This window comes from Puma concolor, chromosome B4, assembly GCF_028749965.1.
Source record: "Puma concolor isolate L17-30 chromosome B4, mPumCon1.1.hap2, whole genome shotgun sequence".
NCBI classification, from domain to species: domain Eukaryota; kingdom Metazoa; phylum Chordata; class Mammalia; order Carnivora; family Felidae; genus Puma; species Puma concolor.
This window is the reverse complement of record NC_141673.1, coordinates 100,553,314-100,572,247: the sequence shown is the minus strand read 5'-3', so window position 1 is coordinate 100,572,247 and position 18,934 is coordinate 100,553,314. Positions and strand designations below refer to the sequence as shown.

At 42.8% G+C, this 18,934-nt stretch overlaps 1 protein-coding gene and 1 long non-coding RNA gene across 2 annotated transcripts; one reads left to right on the top strand and one right to left on the bottom strand.

The window, feature by feature from the left end:
- Positions 1-1,417: 1,417 nt before the first annotated feature.
- On the bottom strand, positions 1,418-14,575 carry NECAP1 (NECAP endocytosis associated 1). Its single transcript, XM_025930701.2, has 8 exons — positions 14,437-14,575; positions 8,617-8,717; positions 8,117-8,221; positions 7,115-7,196; positions 6,151-6,259; positions 5,875-6,058; positions 3,426-3,528; positions 1,418-3,131 (listed from the first exon to the last, which is right to left on the bottom strand). The coding sequence occupies exons 1-8, from the start codon at positions 14,529-14,531 to the stop codon at positions 3,083-3,085; spliced, it is 828 nt and encodes a 275-aa protein (XP_025786486.1). The 5' UTR covers positions 14,532-14,575; the 3' UTR covers positions 1,418-3,082.
- LOC147579351 (uncharacterized) lies at positions 13,561-15,433 on the top strand. Its single transcript, XR_015253827.1, has 2 exons — positions 13,561-14,164; positions 15,311-15,433. It is a non-coding gene; the product is annotated as an uncharacterized LOC147579351 (long non-coding RNA).
- The last annotated feature ends 3,501 nt before the right edge of the window (positions 15,434-18,934 follow it).

Here is an 18,934-nt window from a genome sequence, read left to right as displayed (position 1 = left end):
AGCTAGGAACAACCCTGAGAATGAGTAAAAGAAGGAAAATACCCAACTTCCTGATTTCTAATCCATCTTCACTGAAATCACCGTTAATTCGACAAGTATTTAATGAGCATCTACTATAACACCAAAGTATAGGGAAGTATGGTTTGTAGATAAAAATGAAGACATGGTCCTTATGTTCAAAGAGCTTAAAAACTAATATTCTAACTAAAATTACAAACTAATATTAATTAGCATAATTAATATTACAAAGTAATGTTATTAGAGAATTTCAACAGCAACCTAAACAAAACAAAGGAGATCATTTTTCAGACTGAAAGAATAGGTGACATTTCATGAAGTATTATTCGCGCCAGCTTTACGAAACGGGAAGGACTTCAATAGGCAGGAAGGTATTGTAGGCAGAGGGAATTTTAGCAAGCAGTCAGTGCTCAGGGTGCTAATGGCATTTGAAGAATGACTAGTATCCTGGTTTCAGGAGCATATTTTGAGTGAAAGGGAAAACAAGGTTGAGGATGAAACGGTACTTTGGACTTTATGATCTAAGCAAAGGAAAATCATTAAAGACAATGAGTCAGGGAAGAAAGGGCGTGGGCAGGGCTTGATTTAGGAAGGTGATTCCGGTGGCAACAGGGAAGGTGAATTGGAGCTAGAGAAAAAGAAAAGAAAGCTAGAGGCAGGCCAACTGCCTAGAAGGTTATCAGGATGAAGTGGAGTAATACAAGTTCACACTGCAACTGTGAAGGCAGATTCTAATGTATAACTGAGGGGGTTGAGCTAAAAACAAAACAAAACAAAACAAAAAAACAAAAAGATTGTCCACTTTCTTCCCCAAACAAAACCTGAGGTTTATGATACACTTCTATCAGTGACAGTGCCTCACAACCTCAGTAATGATAAGAAAGGCCGTGGGTGGGAAAGACATCTAGGCCCTACTCTAGGAGGTACATCAGAATCTCTACAGAGAGCAGTGTGTTACTTTATTTAAAAAAGCAAGCACACGTATCATTCTGATTCACCTTCTGTGAAAAGCACTGAATGAGAACTCCAAGATCCTTCTGGCTTCCAAAGTCTGTAACTCTGTCTTTAGTTCCATGTCTTACAGATCCCCCTCACTGATGCTGATTATAGTTCTGGGACGTGAGTGGTGGCCTCGATCATGAAGATAATCTGAAGCAAAAGAAATGAACTGTACCAGCAAATAAATAATTAATATATACGATCTCTATAAGGAGTGGAGTGCTCTGTGGGTTTAGAACCATGAGTACCGAAGTCTAGCCTGAACTGCTGAATGAAACCCTATTTCTTGAAAAAGAGTAATAGATATAAAATGTCCATTTATTACCTACTGGCCCGTTTATATTGGGTCAGTTGAATTAAAAAGGCACTGAAATAGGCAAATTAAAGATAAAGGAGACACTACCTTTTTCCATATTTTTAATTACCATTATTGCACCAATACAGCATACGCTTTATATACATATATCTTAAATTTCATTTTCAGTTTTTCAGCAATTCAAATACATAATATATTATCATCTTGAGAATACAAAGAACACAACATGGAGGAAGATTGAGAAAATAGTTTCCCAGTAGTCAGTCACTAGTGATTCTATAGACTTTCCACTTAGTGTTTTCTATTGGAATTTTAAAAAGCCCTGCCATGGCTCTGTAAGAATAGAGCTGCCTGGAACAGGAGGCAATGAGAAAAAAATGGACCCAAAGTTAAAAAGAGTCAAGAAGGAAATCCAGGAGAGAGACTACATTTTGAAACTAAACACGAGCCTCCCCAAGTGTACACATCCAAAGAAGTGCTGAGGGAAGAGACGAGATCTTCCCATTTCACCCTCAAAATTGCCCATTAACAAACACAACTGATAGTGCCCGTTCATTTGAGAAAGGGAACTGTCTTCACAGCACTGTAAAAGGAATGGTGGGCTAGAGGGAAGGGAAAGCGGTGGGAGAGCAACTTGCTTTTGAGATACCCTCTGTGATGGTTTAGCGAAGCGGTCACTCGGGCAGAACCCAGGACGGCTAGGGCCGTGGACTCTCCAGCTTCCTTCATAAGTGACAATGTATGTAATAGCAGCTTTCTATGAAAGGGCTAGATGCACTGAAAACGAAATGTTCACGCAAGGGGCCAGATACCCAGGCAGCAAGGCAATGTGGGTACTGAAAAAGAGTTACGTGCTTTTCAACCCGTCTGCTCTACAGATCAGGTTAAAAACTCTAAACCCTTCAACTCCAGGTCAAATAATGGGGCAAATGCAAAGTAAAGCCGCGCTTCAAATGCAGCCACCAGATGGAGCTGCAAGAAAGTCAACGCTTCTCTACAATATAACTTGGAAAACACAGCCCCTTGAACCTCCTTCATCCAAGAGACACCCACTGATCAAAGATGTCGCACTATTCAACAAATAAAAGAACAGTGGAGGTGCCACCAACAAACCCTCTGAGCACAGGAGGAAACAATGTAAACACACGAGGGCGATGGAGCTGCCCCCCGCCATGGATGTTCACTGGACAGGATAAGCCTGCAGGAGGGTCTATCTCAGAGACCCAGGAAACAGGTCTTTCTTCACACCTATCCCTGTCAAAACTCTGAATCTGTAAACACTGAGGTTGGCCAGTCCATTTGGAGGGTCGTAGGCTAGTGGGAAAGGAAATGTCAAGGTTTTTGTCTCCCCTGAAATTGCTAAATAGGGCTTCACAAAGAGGCACACAGGGTCATGAGATGATTCTGAAATAAGTTGAAGAACTGAAAAGAACAACTTTACAGATGTTAGAATTCACTTCTCCCTCAAAGAGATCTGGCCTTTGGGGCCCTGCATAGTCAGCCACAAGTATGAGAAGACCCACCACTCCCCTGCCTTAACAGTGAACAGGAGATGAGAGATTCTTCCTCGGCTGTACGCAAGTAACAACACAGGGGGGTGACGTGATCCAGCTTGAATGCAATGGAGGAGCTATGAAAAAGATTGTCCAGTAATTTTGGTTCTGGGAAGAGAAGGGGTTCCTAACTTCCCTCACAGATTGGTGCCCTCAAGGTCATTTTTTTTTTCTTCAAGTCTGTCCTTAATGCTATTCAGAACTGGACCCAGTTGGATGGCTGTGGTGCCTGGTTTGGAACAGAGCTGCAAGACAGGAGAACAGAGAGAAAGCCAAAGGAATTAGGACAGCTACTCCATTCTTCACTTAATAGTTTCCAAGAAATCACTGCCCAGAATTTCTGAAACTATACCTCACGGAAATTCTACATATCAAGGCTTAAAACATCCCAGTCAGACTTCACCCTACAGCTTTCTTATCCCACCATCCCCAGCACTAACTCTACTTCCTTACCTAAACTTCCTGCCTAAGACGTTTCATTGGACGGTAACATTCCCTGTACCCTGATTGACAGTATGCTGGTTTCACTATGCTCCTACCTGGAAGCAGTGCTAAAGTCTCCCCACAAGTCATTGCTTGCAGACACTGGAGCTGGTGCTGGTGCCGGGACAGGAGCAGGAGCATCCAAATCTAAAAGGATATCTGAATACAGGGCAGACGGAAGAAAAAGAAAAGGGGAAGCATAATAAAAATCTTAGAAATAAAACCATACGCTTACACCAAAATCTATACACAAATGTTCCTTGCAGCTTTATCCGCAAGAGCCAAAAACTGGATATGAGCCAGATGTTCCCCCGTGGGTGACGACGGTTAAACGCGCTATGGTACATCCATACCATGGAATACTACCCAGCAAGAAAAAGAAACAAACTGCCGATGTACACAACTTGGATGAATCTCAAGGGAATTATGCTGAGTGGAAAAAGCCAATCCCCAAAGGTTATGTACTGTATGTTTCCACTTATATAACATTCACGAAGTGACAAAATTATAAAGATGGCAAACAGATTAGTGATCGCCAAGGGTTAGAGGAGGCGTGGGGCAGGACTCGGGGGGAGGTGTGGGTATAAAAGGATGATGTGAGGGATCCTTGCACTGAGGGAGCTGTTCTGTATCCTGACCGTGGTAACAGATCCAGGAACCTAACACGATCAGAGTGCAGAGAACTAAACACACATATACACACACGAATGAGAACACGTGTAGCTCGTGAAATCTACATAAGATCAGTAGACGGTATCAATGTCAATTTCCTGATTAAGCTGTTCCACTTCGGTTTTGCAAACAGTTACCATTTAGGGAAAATGGGTAAAAAGGACCCAGGATTTCTTTCTGTTATTTTTTACAACTGCATGTGAACCTACAATCATCTTAAAATAAAAAGCTTCATTCAAAAAAATTAAAAATAAATCTTAGACGTTATCCCCCCCAGTGCCTTCTGGAGACACTTATGAAAAGAAGTAGGTTACAACCATTTTTATCTCAAAATTCCAGAAAGAAAAAGTTTACTCTTAGTAGTCAATTACATGAATAATCTCAGGAAAATTCCTTTTCACGTTCTAATGTTCTCACTCTTTTATTTTTTTTTTAATGTTTATTTTTTGAGAGAGCACACACATACATACGCATGTGAGAGAGGGGAAGGGGCAGACAGAGAGGGCTACAGAGGATCAAGGCAGGCTCTGCACTGACAGCAGAGAGCCTGACACAGGGCTCGAACAAACGAACTATGAGATCACAACCTGAGCCGATGTCAAACCCAGGCACCCCTAATATTCTCATTCTTGAAATGGAAAGAACTAGATCTATTCTTTTTTGCCATTAGATGGTACAGAAAAGTGAAAATGTATTCACGAACCCAGATGCTGTCTAACGGTCTCCCAGCTGCCCTAGCGAAGAAACAGGAAAAATGAAAACATCACGTTTACTGAGTGGCTGCTCTGCGCCATGGACAGTGCTAGGTGGCGTCAGGCCACCTCACCTTCACAATCTGGGTGTAGTTTTAAGTCTCCATTATGTAGATAAGGATATTAAGACAAAAAAAGGAAATAATATTACCAAGTACACTCAGATATAAAATAGCAGAGCTCAGGGCGCCTGGGTGGCTCAGTCGGTTGAGCGTCCGACCTCAGCTCCGGTCGTGATCTCGCGGTCCGTGGGTTCGAGCCCCGCGTCGGGCTCTGTGTCAGTCCAGAGCCGGGAGCCTGCTTCCGATTCTATGCCTCCCTCTCTCTCTGCCCCTCCCCCACGCAGGCTCTGTCTCTATCTAAAAATTAATAAACGTTAAAAAAAATTAAAAAAAAAAAAAAAAAAAGCAGAGCTCTCACCAAAATCTGAGTGCATCTGACTCTCAGGCCTACTAGCATCTAACCAAGGTACAATGAAGGAAATAGTCTTCTTCTTAATAACCACTCATTTTCTTTTTTTGGGCGGGCGGGAGAATCTCAAGCAGGTTCCACACCCAGCTTGAAGCCTGATGCGGGGCTCAATCTCACAACTGTGAGATCAAGAGCTGAGCTGAAATCAAGAGTCAGATGCTTAATCAACAGAGCCACCCAGGTGCCCCAATATCCACTCATTTTCTGACAAAGAACCTACCAAATACCATGACTCTCGGTTCAATAGAAAAGCTGAAATCCCTTGCTAAAGGCTGTCAGAATCACCTTTCAGTACCAAGTGTCATTTAATAGCAAAAACATCAATACTCTCCTTGGCAAACAGGGGTACGGTACCCAACTGAAACTTAAGATATGATGATTTCTTGATGTGTAAGTGATGAATCACTAAATTCTACCCCTGAAATCATCATTACACCACATGTTAAACTTGGATTTAAGTAAAATTTAAAAATTTAAAAAAAAAAAAGAAAAGATAAGATGATTTCTCAAAGTTAAAAGTAACAGAGACGGAGCGCCTGGCTGGCTCAGAGGGTGCAATGTGCAACTCTTGTTCTCAGGGTCTTGCGTTCAAAGTAACAGAGAGATTTACCTGCATCACTACCTCCATGGTTAGATTTTGGAATGGGTGGTGGAGTGACATGATTGCTGATGGCAACTGAGGAGGATGGTGGGGGGATGGTGACTTTGCCTCCAGGTGGGGGCGGGAGCAGGCTCAGGCCCCCAGTTCCCACAGCCTTGGGCTTGGAAGCACCACCTTTCTTAGTTGTAATGTTCTATAAAAAAGAAAACAGAGAAGAAAGAGAAAGAAAAAGTCACAAGCTTATTATGGAAATTCAGGGAGCGGGAGGAAAGAAACCATACTCACCCCAATACTCAACTTGATGGTCTGTCCTTCCTTGAAGCCCAGATCCAACTTGGGACGAGTGTCCATTTCCTGAGATTCTCTGGAAATCTCAGATTCCTGCTTTACCCACCTTCAGTAAAAGAGTAAATTATCTCAATTTGGGACTACCTGAAAGCAGAGCTGACAAAAAAATTTGAGTGTAACTGGCTTATGTGAAACAGGACTCCAGAAAGCAGAGTGAAGGAACATGAAAAGTGAGGAAGGAAAAGAAGAAAAGCCAAAACAGGGCAACAGGGTTCAACACCACCGAGGAGCCATTCAGAATGCATATTTAACTTGTCCCTCCAAAGGAGGGCATTTAGCCGCCAATTTCCACCCGCCACGGGTGAGGGCTGCCCCTGAGGGGACGTTAATTCCTCCATCCTTCCGGGCTGCATCCCTGTGCCAACTGAGTGCGCTTCCACAATTTCAGAGTTCTGAGGCAGAAAAGCAGACTTATGCCTGCCCTTGAAGTAGGAAGCTGACAGTGCATGGCGCTGTCCACCACAGCTGTGGCAAAACTGAAGCAATGTCGTTGCAGGAGACATACAACACGTCAGCTACACAAAGCAACAAAACTGGCACGTAACTCCTCCTCTCTCACATACAGTCCTGCTGTGACTATATGCCTCCCTCGGCCACTTAAGAGAGCAAATGTCAATTCCTCCAGAGGCATAGGCAAAAGCATCATCTCAAAACACCGTACAGAGGACCAAAAACATATCCTGGGCTATAAGGAAAGGACAGAAGAGACACAAAGATGATGTAAGGAAACAGTGAATGGGAAGATTCAAATTCGTAACAAACTAGTTCATCAAATACAGAAACCAGCAGGTAAAAGAGGTAGTATCCATTCAACTGAGGAGGAGCATTTCCAAAACCCTTTAGCTTGGTTCAGGGTTAACTTAGCCAAGGTTTAACTCGGTTAAGGACAAGAATCACTCACTTGAAATGATCTTGCAAGGAGACATTAAAGTCAAAGGCATCACCCCGATCTGTGAAGCCAATGCCAATGAAAGCACTACGCCCTGTGAAAAAGACAGGAATACTCAGAACAGGAAGTGTCCCTTAGGGAAAATTCCACCCAATGAAAATTAACAGTTACCTTAACTAGATAAAGTCTGTGAATGTGAAACATTTCTCACAGCCCTGGGGTCCACACCCTACGTATTGCCCAAGAGACAAATGCTGCCATACTTGTTTTTGTCAATAATGGGGCGCCTGGGTGGCTCAGTCGGTTGGGCGGCCGACTTCGGCTCGGGTCATGATCTCGCGGTCCGTGAGTTCGAGCCCCGCGTCGGGCTCTGTGCTGACCGCTCAGAGCCTGGAGCCTGTTTGGGATTCAGTGTCTCCCTCTCTCTCTGACCCTCCCCCGTTCATGCTCACTCTCTCTGTCTCAAAAATAAATAAACGTTAAAAAAAAAAAAATTACAAAAAAAAATAATATTTTACTGGAACACAGCTATTCCCATTTGTTTACATATTATCTGTAGCTGCTTTCATACTACATCAGCAGAACTGAGTAGCTACAGTAGAGACCATTTGGCCTGCAAAATCTAAAATATTCACCATCTGTCTTTCCAGAAAGTTTGCCCACCTCTGATATAGACTATGGAGAAAAAATAGAAAATGCCCTAGACATAGATGATTTAAGACAGTCCCACCAAAACCCACCACAAACAATGAATGAGTGGGCAATATGTATGAATTCTTTGGTTGGATAGACATTTATTTATATCCACCTATTAATTATCATATCTTGAACTTGTTTTTATTTATTACAAACAACATGTTAATCCTTGTCCTTTAGCAACCATAGTTAACTATGGAGCAAGGGGTGAAAAAATGTAGTAAACTGAAGTTAAGATAAATGCAACTGAGACGCGCTTTATTGAAAGGCATTACCTATTTTCCTAATCTCACCCATTCAAAATCCCAGATCCCTTACCAGTACCATCCTGGATCCGGATTACAAAGTAGCGGCTGGAATCTGTCACTGTCTCCACAGCAATACCAGGATATTGTTCTACTGGTGCCTGAGCAAAGAGCTCCCCTAACAGGTAAGAAAAGGACTTCCTTGAGCTAAAGAAGCAAAAATCTAAAACTCTAACAAATATTTCCATTCCAGTCTCCAACTTAAATGTATTTATAAAAGTTCACCAAAAATGGGGTGCCTGGGTGGCTGAGTCGGTTAAGCATCTGACTCTTGATTTCGACTCAGGTCATGATCTCATGGTGTGTGGGTTCAAGCCACGTGTTGGGCTCTGCGCTGAAAACTCAGAGCCTGCTGGAGATTCTCTCTCTCTCTCCTCTCTCTGTGCCCCTCCCCTGCTCGCTCTCTCACTCTCAAAATACATAAATAAACATTAAAAAAAAAAGAAAAAGGAAAAGAAAAGGCACACCAAACTAATACCCTTAATATGTTAGAGGGTCACCAGCACAGATTACCTGAAACTTTATCCTCAAGCTTGATATAAGCAATCTTCCCTTTCGAAGTGATTCGGAGGCGGCCAGTCCAATCAGGCTGGTCTAATTTCCAGTCAGATGCCCTAGGACGGGAAAATAGGAAGCCTCAAGTCTATGGCTTTTATTACGAAAAACCTACACACAATCATTTGCCGTATTTCTATTTCCCTTCTTGCTTACTCTACCTATTAAATAATTAACAAGAATAACTCATGATCCCTGCTGCCCAGATGCCTCATATGACATATAATCCAAAGCAAACAAAAGACAGTGTTACTCCTTAAGAATTCTGGAGTCTAAGAAGCATCAATAAAAACACGTAAAAGTACAAATACAAGCAATTAAAACTAACTCTCATAATGGTACTATACTGCCACACTGCAGATGATATTTTATATAATAGTGTTTTACTGATCAAGTAATAACAGAGTCTACTGAATGAACTATACTGGGTAACAGAAGGCTTCCCAAATCCCTAAATGTATTATCATCTTTCACTGAATTCAACCAATACTTACAGAATGCATATTAAGTCACAGGCACTGTTCTAGGTGAATGAACAAAACAAAGACTCCTACCCTCGTGAGGTTTATATTCTAATAGAAAATAGACAATAAAAAATAAACAAGTAAATAATTAGTAAAATAATTAGTATCTCAGAAAATGGTAAGTGCTAAAGCAGAAAGAAAATGAAGAAACAGAAAAGGGAAATCGGGAGGGTAGTGGGAGAGTAAACAGGCTGCGGCATTCAAGAGGGTAGTCAGGGGAGGCCTTATTGACAAGGTGAAACGAGGGGCGCCTGGGTGGCTCAGTTGGTTGAGCGTCTGACTTCAGTTCAGGTCATGATCTCGCAGCTCCTGAGTTCGAGCCCCATGTCGGGCTCTGTGCCGCCACCTCAGAGCCTGGAGCTGCTTCAGATTCTGTGTCTCCCTCTCTCTCTGCCCCGAACCCACTCGCATTCTGTCTCTGTCTCTCTCCAAAATAAATAAACATTAAAAAAAAAATTTTTTTTTTAAACAAGGTGAAATGTGGGCAAAAATGTGAAGGAAGCAAGAGAGTTACTCATGCAGATATGGGGGGGGGGGAGGAGCTCCAGGTTTGAAACAATTAGTGCAAAGGTGCTAAGGTGCGAATGTACCTGGAATGCTTGCCCTCAAAAAGAAAGCCACTGCAGCTGGAATAAAGTAAGAGATGAGGTGGGGGTGAGGTAACAGAGGGGCAAATTTTATAGGCCTCGTACGAACTTTAGCTTTTACTGAGTGAAAAAGGAGCCAGTACCAGTTTTAAGCAGAGGTGAAACATGATCTTCCTTTGACTTTAAAAGGATCACCTTGTCTGTTGTACGTAGAAGCAATGTAAATCCTGAAGCAGGGGGATTATAGTTAAGAGACTACCACCACAATCCAGGAGTCATGACGGTGACTAGGAAGGGACAGGAGCAGAAGCGGCTAGATTCTAGATACATTTAAAGCAAAGAAATGGGGTTTTCTAAAGGACTGAATGTGAGGTAGGAGGAGTCAAGGATGACGCTGAAGTTTTTCGCCTGAGCAAAGGAGCTGCCAATAACTGAGACAGAAAGGCTATAGGTAGAGCATGTCTGAGAAGCTCAGGAGTTCAGTTTTGAATATGTTGAGTTGGAGACGTCAAATTGATTTCTCAAGTGAAGATACAGAGAAGGCATTTGAATATGAGTCAGGAGTTCAGGAAAAACATGTGGGCTAGAGATACAGATGTCCGTGGAAACATTACAAAACACTGAATACTTATAATCTGTGTGATACATGAATTTGAAGGAAATCTAAGACATTATTTAAATATGACCAATTTTACAAAGCTCTGAATTTGTGAGTTTGTTTTTGTCAGCGTGTGGAAAAGAGAGGGCAAAGTAAAAGTTATTAAGCAACTCATCATGGGGCACCTGGCTGGCTCAATCCCTAGAGCATGTGACTTTTGATCTTGAGGTTGTGAGTTCAAGCCCCGTGTTGGGTACAGAGATTACATAAAAATAAAATCTCAGGGCACCTTGGTGGCTCAGTCAGTTGAGCACCAGGCTCTAAATTTCAGCTGCATTCGCGATCTCGCGGTCACAAGATCGAACCCCGCATGGGGCTCCACACTGAGGGCAGAGCCTGCTTGGGATTCTCTCTCTCCCTCTGCCTCTATCCCATGCTCCCTCTCTTTTTGTCTCTCAAAAAGAATAAAAATTTTAAAAAAATAAAATCTTTGGGGCACCTGGGTGGCTCAGTCGGCTAAGCGTCCGACTTCAGCTCAGGTCACGATCTCGCGGTCCGTGAGTTCGAGCCCCGTGTCGGGCTCTGGGCTGATGGCTCAGAGCCTGGAGCCTGCTTCCGATTCTGTGTCTCCCTCTCTCTCTGACCCTCCCCCGTTCATGCTCTGTCTCTCCCTGTCTCAAAAATAAATAAACTTTAAAAAATAATAATTAAAAAATAAATAAATAAAATCTTTAAGTAAAAAACCTCATCCCTCAGAAACCTGAACACTAATACTTGCAAGGCAGAAAGGTAACAATAAAATATATCTAAACAAGAAGCAAAGGTGGAAAGGAAAAAAAAAATGAAAATTAGCACAGGTTTTGAACAGGATTTATAAATCCTTGTCACGCCCTCATCTCTTAATGCGGTGCCTCAAGTACTTGAATCTGATCCACACTATAATGCTCTAAAGGTCCCCGAGTTTTAATTTTTTTTAAGGAGTCATTACTTATTCTACCATCACACCATGAGCTAAACACTGTGTACTGAATATATCAGGAACAAGCCTACTAGATGTGTTTCCTGGGACAGGTTCCTTGGCTTATTTATCTTGCGTGTCCAGTGGCCAATATTTAACAAATCCTCAGTAAGTGAATGGATATCCCCAGCAGCAATTTCCCTCAGCCCTGAGCCTTAGTTCTTTTCCCATTCCCAAGACCTAGCCCGAGGAACTCTTGGTTTCGCTGGTCTTCTGAACTGACTTCACAAATTTTCATTGACATCAGTAATAAACCCTTACAGCAACCATCTGGAATAGGCATGGAAAGCCTACCATCTCTGTCCATCTCAATGACGAATAGTAACACAGGAAGTAATGCCTAACTTCGAAGTCCAGCATTCTTCTCATTACATTAAAACAGACTATTGAGTTTACTAATGATTTAGCTGAGGGGAAGGGCAGTGATGAATATGACAACAGTTTCATAGGTTGGGAAACCATTTTCTAATCATTCCTAACATTCTCATCGATCTAAATTGTCAGAGAAAATCTGCGAAGCAACAGCTTACACTACGTGAATCAAAGTCATTCATTCCCTCAATCTTACTAATCACTCAAAGTATTCCTCCTGCTTCCTAAAAATCCCAGTTTTTCCTTTAAAGGCAGCCTAAAGAATAAGTCATGCTCATAATGTAAAATGGGTTCTGTAAACAAGATTAGGCAGACAAAAAGGCATAAAAGTAACATTTATCAAGTACCTATTATGTGCCAAGCATTATGCCTATTCCTATGAAAATTAAGTGAAAGGATACTGCAAGGTAAGTAGTAGGATATCCATTTTTACAAACGAGGAAACTACAGTTCAAGAGAGGTGTGGGGCGCCTGGGTGGCTCAGTCGGTTGAGCGTCCGACTTCGGCTCAGGTCACGACCTCATGGTTTGTGAGTTCGAGCCCCGCGTCAGGCTCTGCGCTGACAGCGCAGAGCCTGGAGCCTGCTTCAGATTCTGTCTCCCTCTCTCTCTGCCCCTAACCCACTCGCATTCCATCTCTGTCTCTCTCAAAAATAAATAAACATTAAAAAAATTAAAAAATAAAAAAAAATTAAAAAGAGTTAGGTGTCTTGCCAAGAGTAACCCAGCAAATAAATGGGAATCTCGATGCACACTTAGTTCAGCTCTCTTCACTCACTATACTAAGGGTGGGTAATGATAAAATGCCTCTTGAGGATAAGAAATGTCAATAATACGCATAGAAAACACAGACAACAAGAAATAGAGGAAAATTAAGAAATTGTTTTGATGGCTCAGTGCAGTTAACTGACATGCAGATAAAAGGCTGTGGATAAACTAGAAAGTGAAAGTTGAGAATGCAGGTGGGTCAGAGGAGGAAGGTCGCTGAAAAAGCTTAAAGTAGAAGAAAGAGAAGAGAACCCCACTGTATGATGTATCATACCCTTTCGGAAGTCTTAACTACTGAACAGTTCAATCACTGCTAATTTATGTGATGAAGTGGAATCTACTAATTTCTCCCAAGTTTACAGAGTGCCCGCTATGTGCAGGACACTGTACTAGACCCTGGTACTATAAACTTAGAAAAGACGTCAAGTCGTTCACAGCTAGTCTGGAGAAACAGCAGACGGAACAATCAATTACAATACAGAAGGAAGAGCACTAGGACAGAGATCAGCAGTGGTGCTACGGAGGCCCGCACAGAGCGTACCTAAGCCAGAATGGCAGGGTCACTCCTTCGGGAAGCCCAAAGCACCAGATGTCCCTGCTGACTCACACACCACTACCAGTAACTACCATCGAAAAGCACGTAGATTCCTATTCGTGGTCGATTTGGGGCCTGACTGAAAAACTGGAATTAGGACCACCTCCGCCAAAACGTGCAACCCACAGCGTCTAGTGCAAAGGTCAGCAAGCAGGAGGAGCGTGATCCATGATGAATGAAACCCCAGTAAGGAGGCAAGCTAATGGCCACAGGAGGAGGACAAGAGCCAAAGCAATGATAAATGCCAAGAGGAAAATCATGATGGTGAGGTGGACGAGAGAGGGGTAAGAACAGTGCCTTGTATTTAATATGCTGCTTTCCTGTTTCCTAAATTTTTTCACATTTCTTATATTACGTCACGTAACCCTCCAAAAACTTCTCTGAGGTACAGAACCAGAGCAGGTTTTCTGATCACTTTTTTTTTCCTATTTTACAGATGAGAAAACTGAGGCTTGCAGAGATTAAGCGATTGGTCCCAAATCATACAGCTGTTAAACTGTCAGGGTTCATACCCGTATTTTTGAATATGTAACCCGGTTAACGTGTTAACTCCTTCCACTACATGACTTCATGACTGCCTAGAGCATCCTCAGAACCTCACCGACACGCGATCACAAGGCGGTTGGTTAGCCCTACAGAGAAAATGCTGCATTAACTTTGGAGAGAAAGGCTATAAGAGAGATTAAGAAGGGAGGAAAGGAAAATAGAAAATACCATGTAATCATCAAGAAAATGTACTGGAAAAAAAAAAAACAGAATGGACAACCACTGGAAAACCTACCATCATAACCTTTGCCACTAGCAAAAAAGTGAAAGGAAAACCAAACGGCGGATCATGCTTGGTGGCAAGACTGGCACAAAAGATTAAATCGTATCACCTAGAGAGCGGCCGACACGATGATTACCCACCATTATGCACGGGGTACTGGAAATGTTTATGAGAGACAGGGAGGTCAGGAGGGGGTACGACGAGGAGGAGAAACCGAAGGACGCAAGAAAGAACGAACCAAAGGTGACAGGCGATGGAGCAGGCACGACGGGATGGGTATGATGGGGAGCAGATGGGTAACCCCGAGGGGCCCAAGGGAGGAGGCGTGGGAAGACGCAGATGGTAAATTTTTTTAAGCGGCGGAAACCAGGCTGGCATGCCACAGTGGGAAAAGAACAGGAGGACGGGGCGAGAACAACCCTGGTGGGGAGGCTAGCAAAGTGACAACTCAGAGGTGGCAGTGGCGGGGACTCGCAGCGTGCCACCTGAGGAGGACACTGTCATCCCCGACCCGGTATGCGTGTACTGCAGAGCCTCGGGGCTAGTACCTGTAACCGCGGTTGGAGGCCCGGGGAGGGATCCGGTAGACGCTAACATCGGGCTTCACACACAGAACAGACTCGTACTCCAACTCTGCCGCCATCTTGGCTCTGCACTCCGCGCCACCGGGGGCGGGGCGTAGGAACGGGGGCGGGCGTAGGGGGGGGTGGGAAGTTGGGCCAGGCGCAACTTCCGCTGACGCTACTTCCGCGCGAGTTTAGTTTGGTTCCTGAGATTAACCTCCGGTGGTGCGGGTTGGGGAAGCCATATTGAAAGCTGGAAACCGTGAAGCTGCGCAGTTCGCCATCTTGGGTAATGGCAAAACTTCCTTTCCAGGGCGCGGCGATTCGCGTTATGGAAATCTCCGTTTCGGAAAGGTGGTTGGGGGTAATCGCCATCTTGCGGCTGGCAGGTGCCCGCAGTGCTTAGGAAGGAGGCGGACTGTGTTGGAATCTGGAGGATTTTTTTTCTGACAGAAGTCACTATTTAGCCGTAGTTTCCTGGCAAAAAAGGGGTATCTGCCCGTCGGTAATCTCAAACTGGATACCTATGGTAAATGTATGACCCAGTCGTAGACGTGGTGGATTTTAATCCTCCAGCGTCTCAACGTTTAAAATGCGCAGCCTGATGAGTTGCCTGATAGCACCTTTTAATCTCGGATTAAAAGCACTTGTTGAAATAGTTTGCCGCACTTCCGATGTGCATTCTGGTTATCTTTCTGGAAAATGTGAACCTCTTAAACTCTTAAATGGGACCCTCAATTCCTGACAAATTCGCGAAGAATGATGAACTGTTATTTAATGCCCGCCATTTGCTCCCAGTCCTATAATGATAAATCCAACTGAATTCTTTCCATAAATATGTTTCTTGTACACTCCACAGGTAAACTTGCCTCAACACTATCGCTTAGAAACTGTTTAACGTGGATGGCAAATGTCAAAACCAAGATATGGACTCAACTGTGACTACAATACAAGAGTGGTCTTAACCACTTCGTTATCTTGACTGGTTGAAAATGGGTCCTTAATTGTCTACTTAGCTAAGGGATAATCTTAAAATTCAAAAAGCCTTATGATGTATCCCTGTCAAGGATGTGGGAAATCAGCTACTGTCAAATACTGGCACCAAGAATGAAGTGAAATTTAGCAGAATTGGTCAAAATATTGTAAATAACATTCAGTTTAGTAAATCCACTAATACTTATTTTAGAGACATTCTTACATGTGCAGAAAAGTAGGGACAATGTTTATTACAGCATTGTTTGTAATAGTGAAAACTACGAAACAACATGAACGTCTATCAATCGAAAAAATATATATTTAAAACATATATAACATAAAATTTTTTTAAAATATGGCTTGATATTAGAACCATAGGAAAATATTTAAGATAAAAAAACAGACAAAAATAAAAACAGCAAACTTTCACTTAAAATTTCAGTAATCCTCAACTATTTCTCATTCCGGAATTCTGTTCTTCATATTCTTCAAACACTTACTTGCGCTTAAACCTACTATCTTGAACACTTTCCCCCGGGCCTGTCAATTTGGCAAACTGATACATTCACATATCTGCTCAAATATTACCTCCTTTGTGACTTCACCAATTATCATATTTTTTTTTATTCTAATTCCAGTGTAGTTAACTAACATGCAGTGTCGTATTAGTTTCAAGTGTACAATATAGTGAGCCAACGGTTCCATATATTACTCACTGCTCATCAAGATAAGTGTGCCCTTGGGGCGCCTGGGTGGCGCAGTCGGTTAAGCATCCAACTTCAGCCAGGTCACGATCTCGCAGTCTGTGAGTTCGAGCCCCGCGTCGGGCTCTGGGCTGATGGCTCAGAGTCTGGAGCCTGTTTCCGATTCTGTGTCTCCCTCTCTCTCTGCCCCTCCCCCGTTCATGCTCTGTCTCTCTCTGTCCCAAAAATAAATAAACGTTGAAAAAAAAATTTAAAAAAAAAAAAAAAAAAGATAAGTGTGCCCTTGGGTGCCTAGGTGGCTCAGACGGTTGAGCGTCGGGCTTCAGCTCAGGTCATGATCTCGCGGTCCGTGAGTTCGAGCCCCGCGTCAGGCTCTGGGCTGATGGCTCAGAGCCTGGAGCCTGCTTCTGATTCTGTGTCTCCCTCTCTCTCTGCCCCTCCCCCATTCATGCTCTGTCTCTCTCTGTCCCCAAAATAAATAAACATTAAAAAAAAAAAAAAAAAGATAAGTGTGCCCTTAATCCCTTTCACCCATTGCAGCCACCCCTCCACCCACCTTCCCTCCGGTAACCATCTATGTGTTCTCTACAGTTGAAGAGTCCGGTTTTGGGGGGCACCTAGCTGACTGAGTCAGTAGAGCATGTGACTCTCATTTTCGGGGTTGTAAGTTCGAGCCCCAAGTTAGGTGTAGAGATACTTAAAAATAAAATCTTAAAAAAAAGTCCGTTTTTTGGGTTGTCTCTTTTTTTTTTCCTTTGTTAGTTTTGTTTCTTAAATTCCACCTAAGAGTGAAATCAAATGGTATTTGTCTTTCTCTGACTTTCACCAGGTACTTACTTCAAATGAATTTTCTCTAATGCTTCCTCTTGTTTCTGTTATACCTTTTTGTTATACATAATGGGTGTATATTATGTTATACATAATACTTCAAATATCTCCCACTATACCACAAGCTCCATAAAGGCAAAAACTTTGCTTTTTCAGCACCCGGCACAACGTCGTTCACATAGTAGGCAATACTTATTATTAAATAACAGAAGATTGGGGCGCCTGGGTGGCGCAGTCGGTTAAGCGTCCGACTTCAGCCAGGTCACGGTCTCGCGGTCAGTGAGTTCGAGCCCCGCGTCAGGCTCTGGGCTGATGGCTCGGAGCCTGGAGCCTGTTTCTGATTCTGTGTCTCCCTCTCTCTCTGCCCCTCCCCCGTTCATGCTCTGTCTCTCTCTGTCCCAAAAATAAATAAACATTGAAAAAAAAATTTAATAAAAATAAATAAATAAAAAATAAATAACAGAAGATTTGCATTTAACTATAATCATTTAACATTACTTTCGCCACTTCCCAACATTTTTCAACTTCAGGCACCTTCATATAGTTTTCAAAATATTCAGAGTGTTGGGGCGCCTGGGTGGCTCAGTCGGTTAAGCGGCCGACTTCGGCTCAGGTCATGATCTCATGGTCCGTGAGTTTGAGCCCCGCGTTGGGCTCTGTGCTGACAGCTCGCAGCCTGGAGCCTGTTTCGGATTCTGTGTCTCCCTCTCTCTGACCCTCCCCTGTTCATGCTCTGTCTCTCCCTGTCTCAAAAATAAATAAAACGTTAAGAAAAATTAAAAAAAAAAATATTCAGAGTGTAGAAGGGGATAAAACGAAAAGTAAAAGTCCACATCTCTGTATTGTAAACAACTTTATGCCAAAAAATTCGATAACTTAAATGAAATGGTCATTAATGTGCAAAAACTTACCTAATAGTATTCAAGAAGGCATAGAAAATCTGAATAGTCCTATAACTATTAAAGAAATTGACTTCATACCTGAAAACCTTCCCACAAAGAAAACTCCGGGCCCAGATGGCTTCATTATTGATCAAACATTTTAGGAAGGAATAATATAAATCTTATGCAAGCTTTCTGAGAAATAGAAGAGGAAGGGGCACCTGGGTGTCTCAGTCGGTTAAGCGTCTGACTTCAGCTCAGGTCATGATCTCAAGGGTTGTTGAGTTCGAGCCTTCCGTCAGGCTCTGTGCTGACAGCTCAGAGCCTGGAGTCTGCTTCAGATTCTGTGTATCCCTCTCTCTCTCTGTCCCTCCCCTGCTCGTGCTCTGTCTCTCTCTCAAAAATAAAAAAATAAGTAGTAAAAATATTTCCCAACTAATTTTTATGAGACAATCATTTACCCTGATGCTGAAACCAAAGATATTATAAGAAAACTGTAGACCAATATTTCCTCATAAGCAATAATTCTTACCAAAATACTAACAAATCAAATCCAACCATGTGTAAAAAAAGAGACTGCATCATGACCAACTGGGATTTACTCCAAAGAATTTAAGGTTCCGTTATAAAGAAAAAGCACATAGTCAACCCAACAGAAGCAGAAAAAAGAATATGAAAAACTTCAGTACTCATAAAAACTCTTACCAAACTAAGAATAGAAAGGGAATTCCTCAGTGTGATAAAGGACATCTGTAAAAACCCTACAACTAACATCATGCTTACTGATGAAATATTGAATGCTTTTCTGCTAAGATCAAGAACGAGTGAAGAACGAGGCAAGTTTATGTCCTCACCACTTCTGTTAATTATCATCCTAAAGGTCCTCGTCATTACAATAGGGTAAGAAAAAGAAATACAAGTATACACATTGGAAAGAAAGAAAGAAAACTGCTTTGACTCGGGGATGGGGGTGGGGATGGGGAGGGGGGCACCTGGATGGCTCAGTTGGTTAAGTGCCCAGTTGATGGGATAGACCCCTGCATCGGGCCCTGTGCTGACAGTACAGAGCCTGCTTGGGATTCTGTGTCTCCCTCT

Coding starts and splice junctions, on each gene's coding strand:
- NECAP1 (XM_025930701.2), bottom strand. CDS start 14,531: ATGGCGGCAGAGTTGGAGTACGAGTCTGTTCTGTGTGTGAAGCCCGAT. Junction 8,718..14,436: donor GCCTCCAACCGCGGTTACAG/GTACTAGCCCCG, acceptor TTCCCGTCCTAG/GGCATCTGACTGGAAATTAG. Junction 8,222..8,616: donor GCTTGAGGATAAAGTTTCAG/GTAATCTGTGCT, acceptor CTTACCTGTTAG/GGGAGCTCTTTGCTCAGGCA.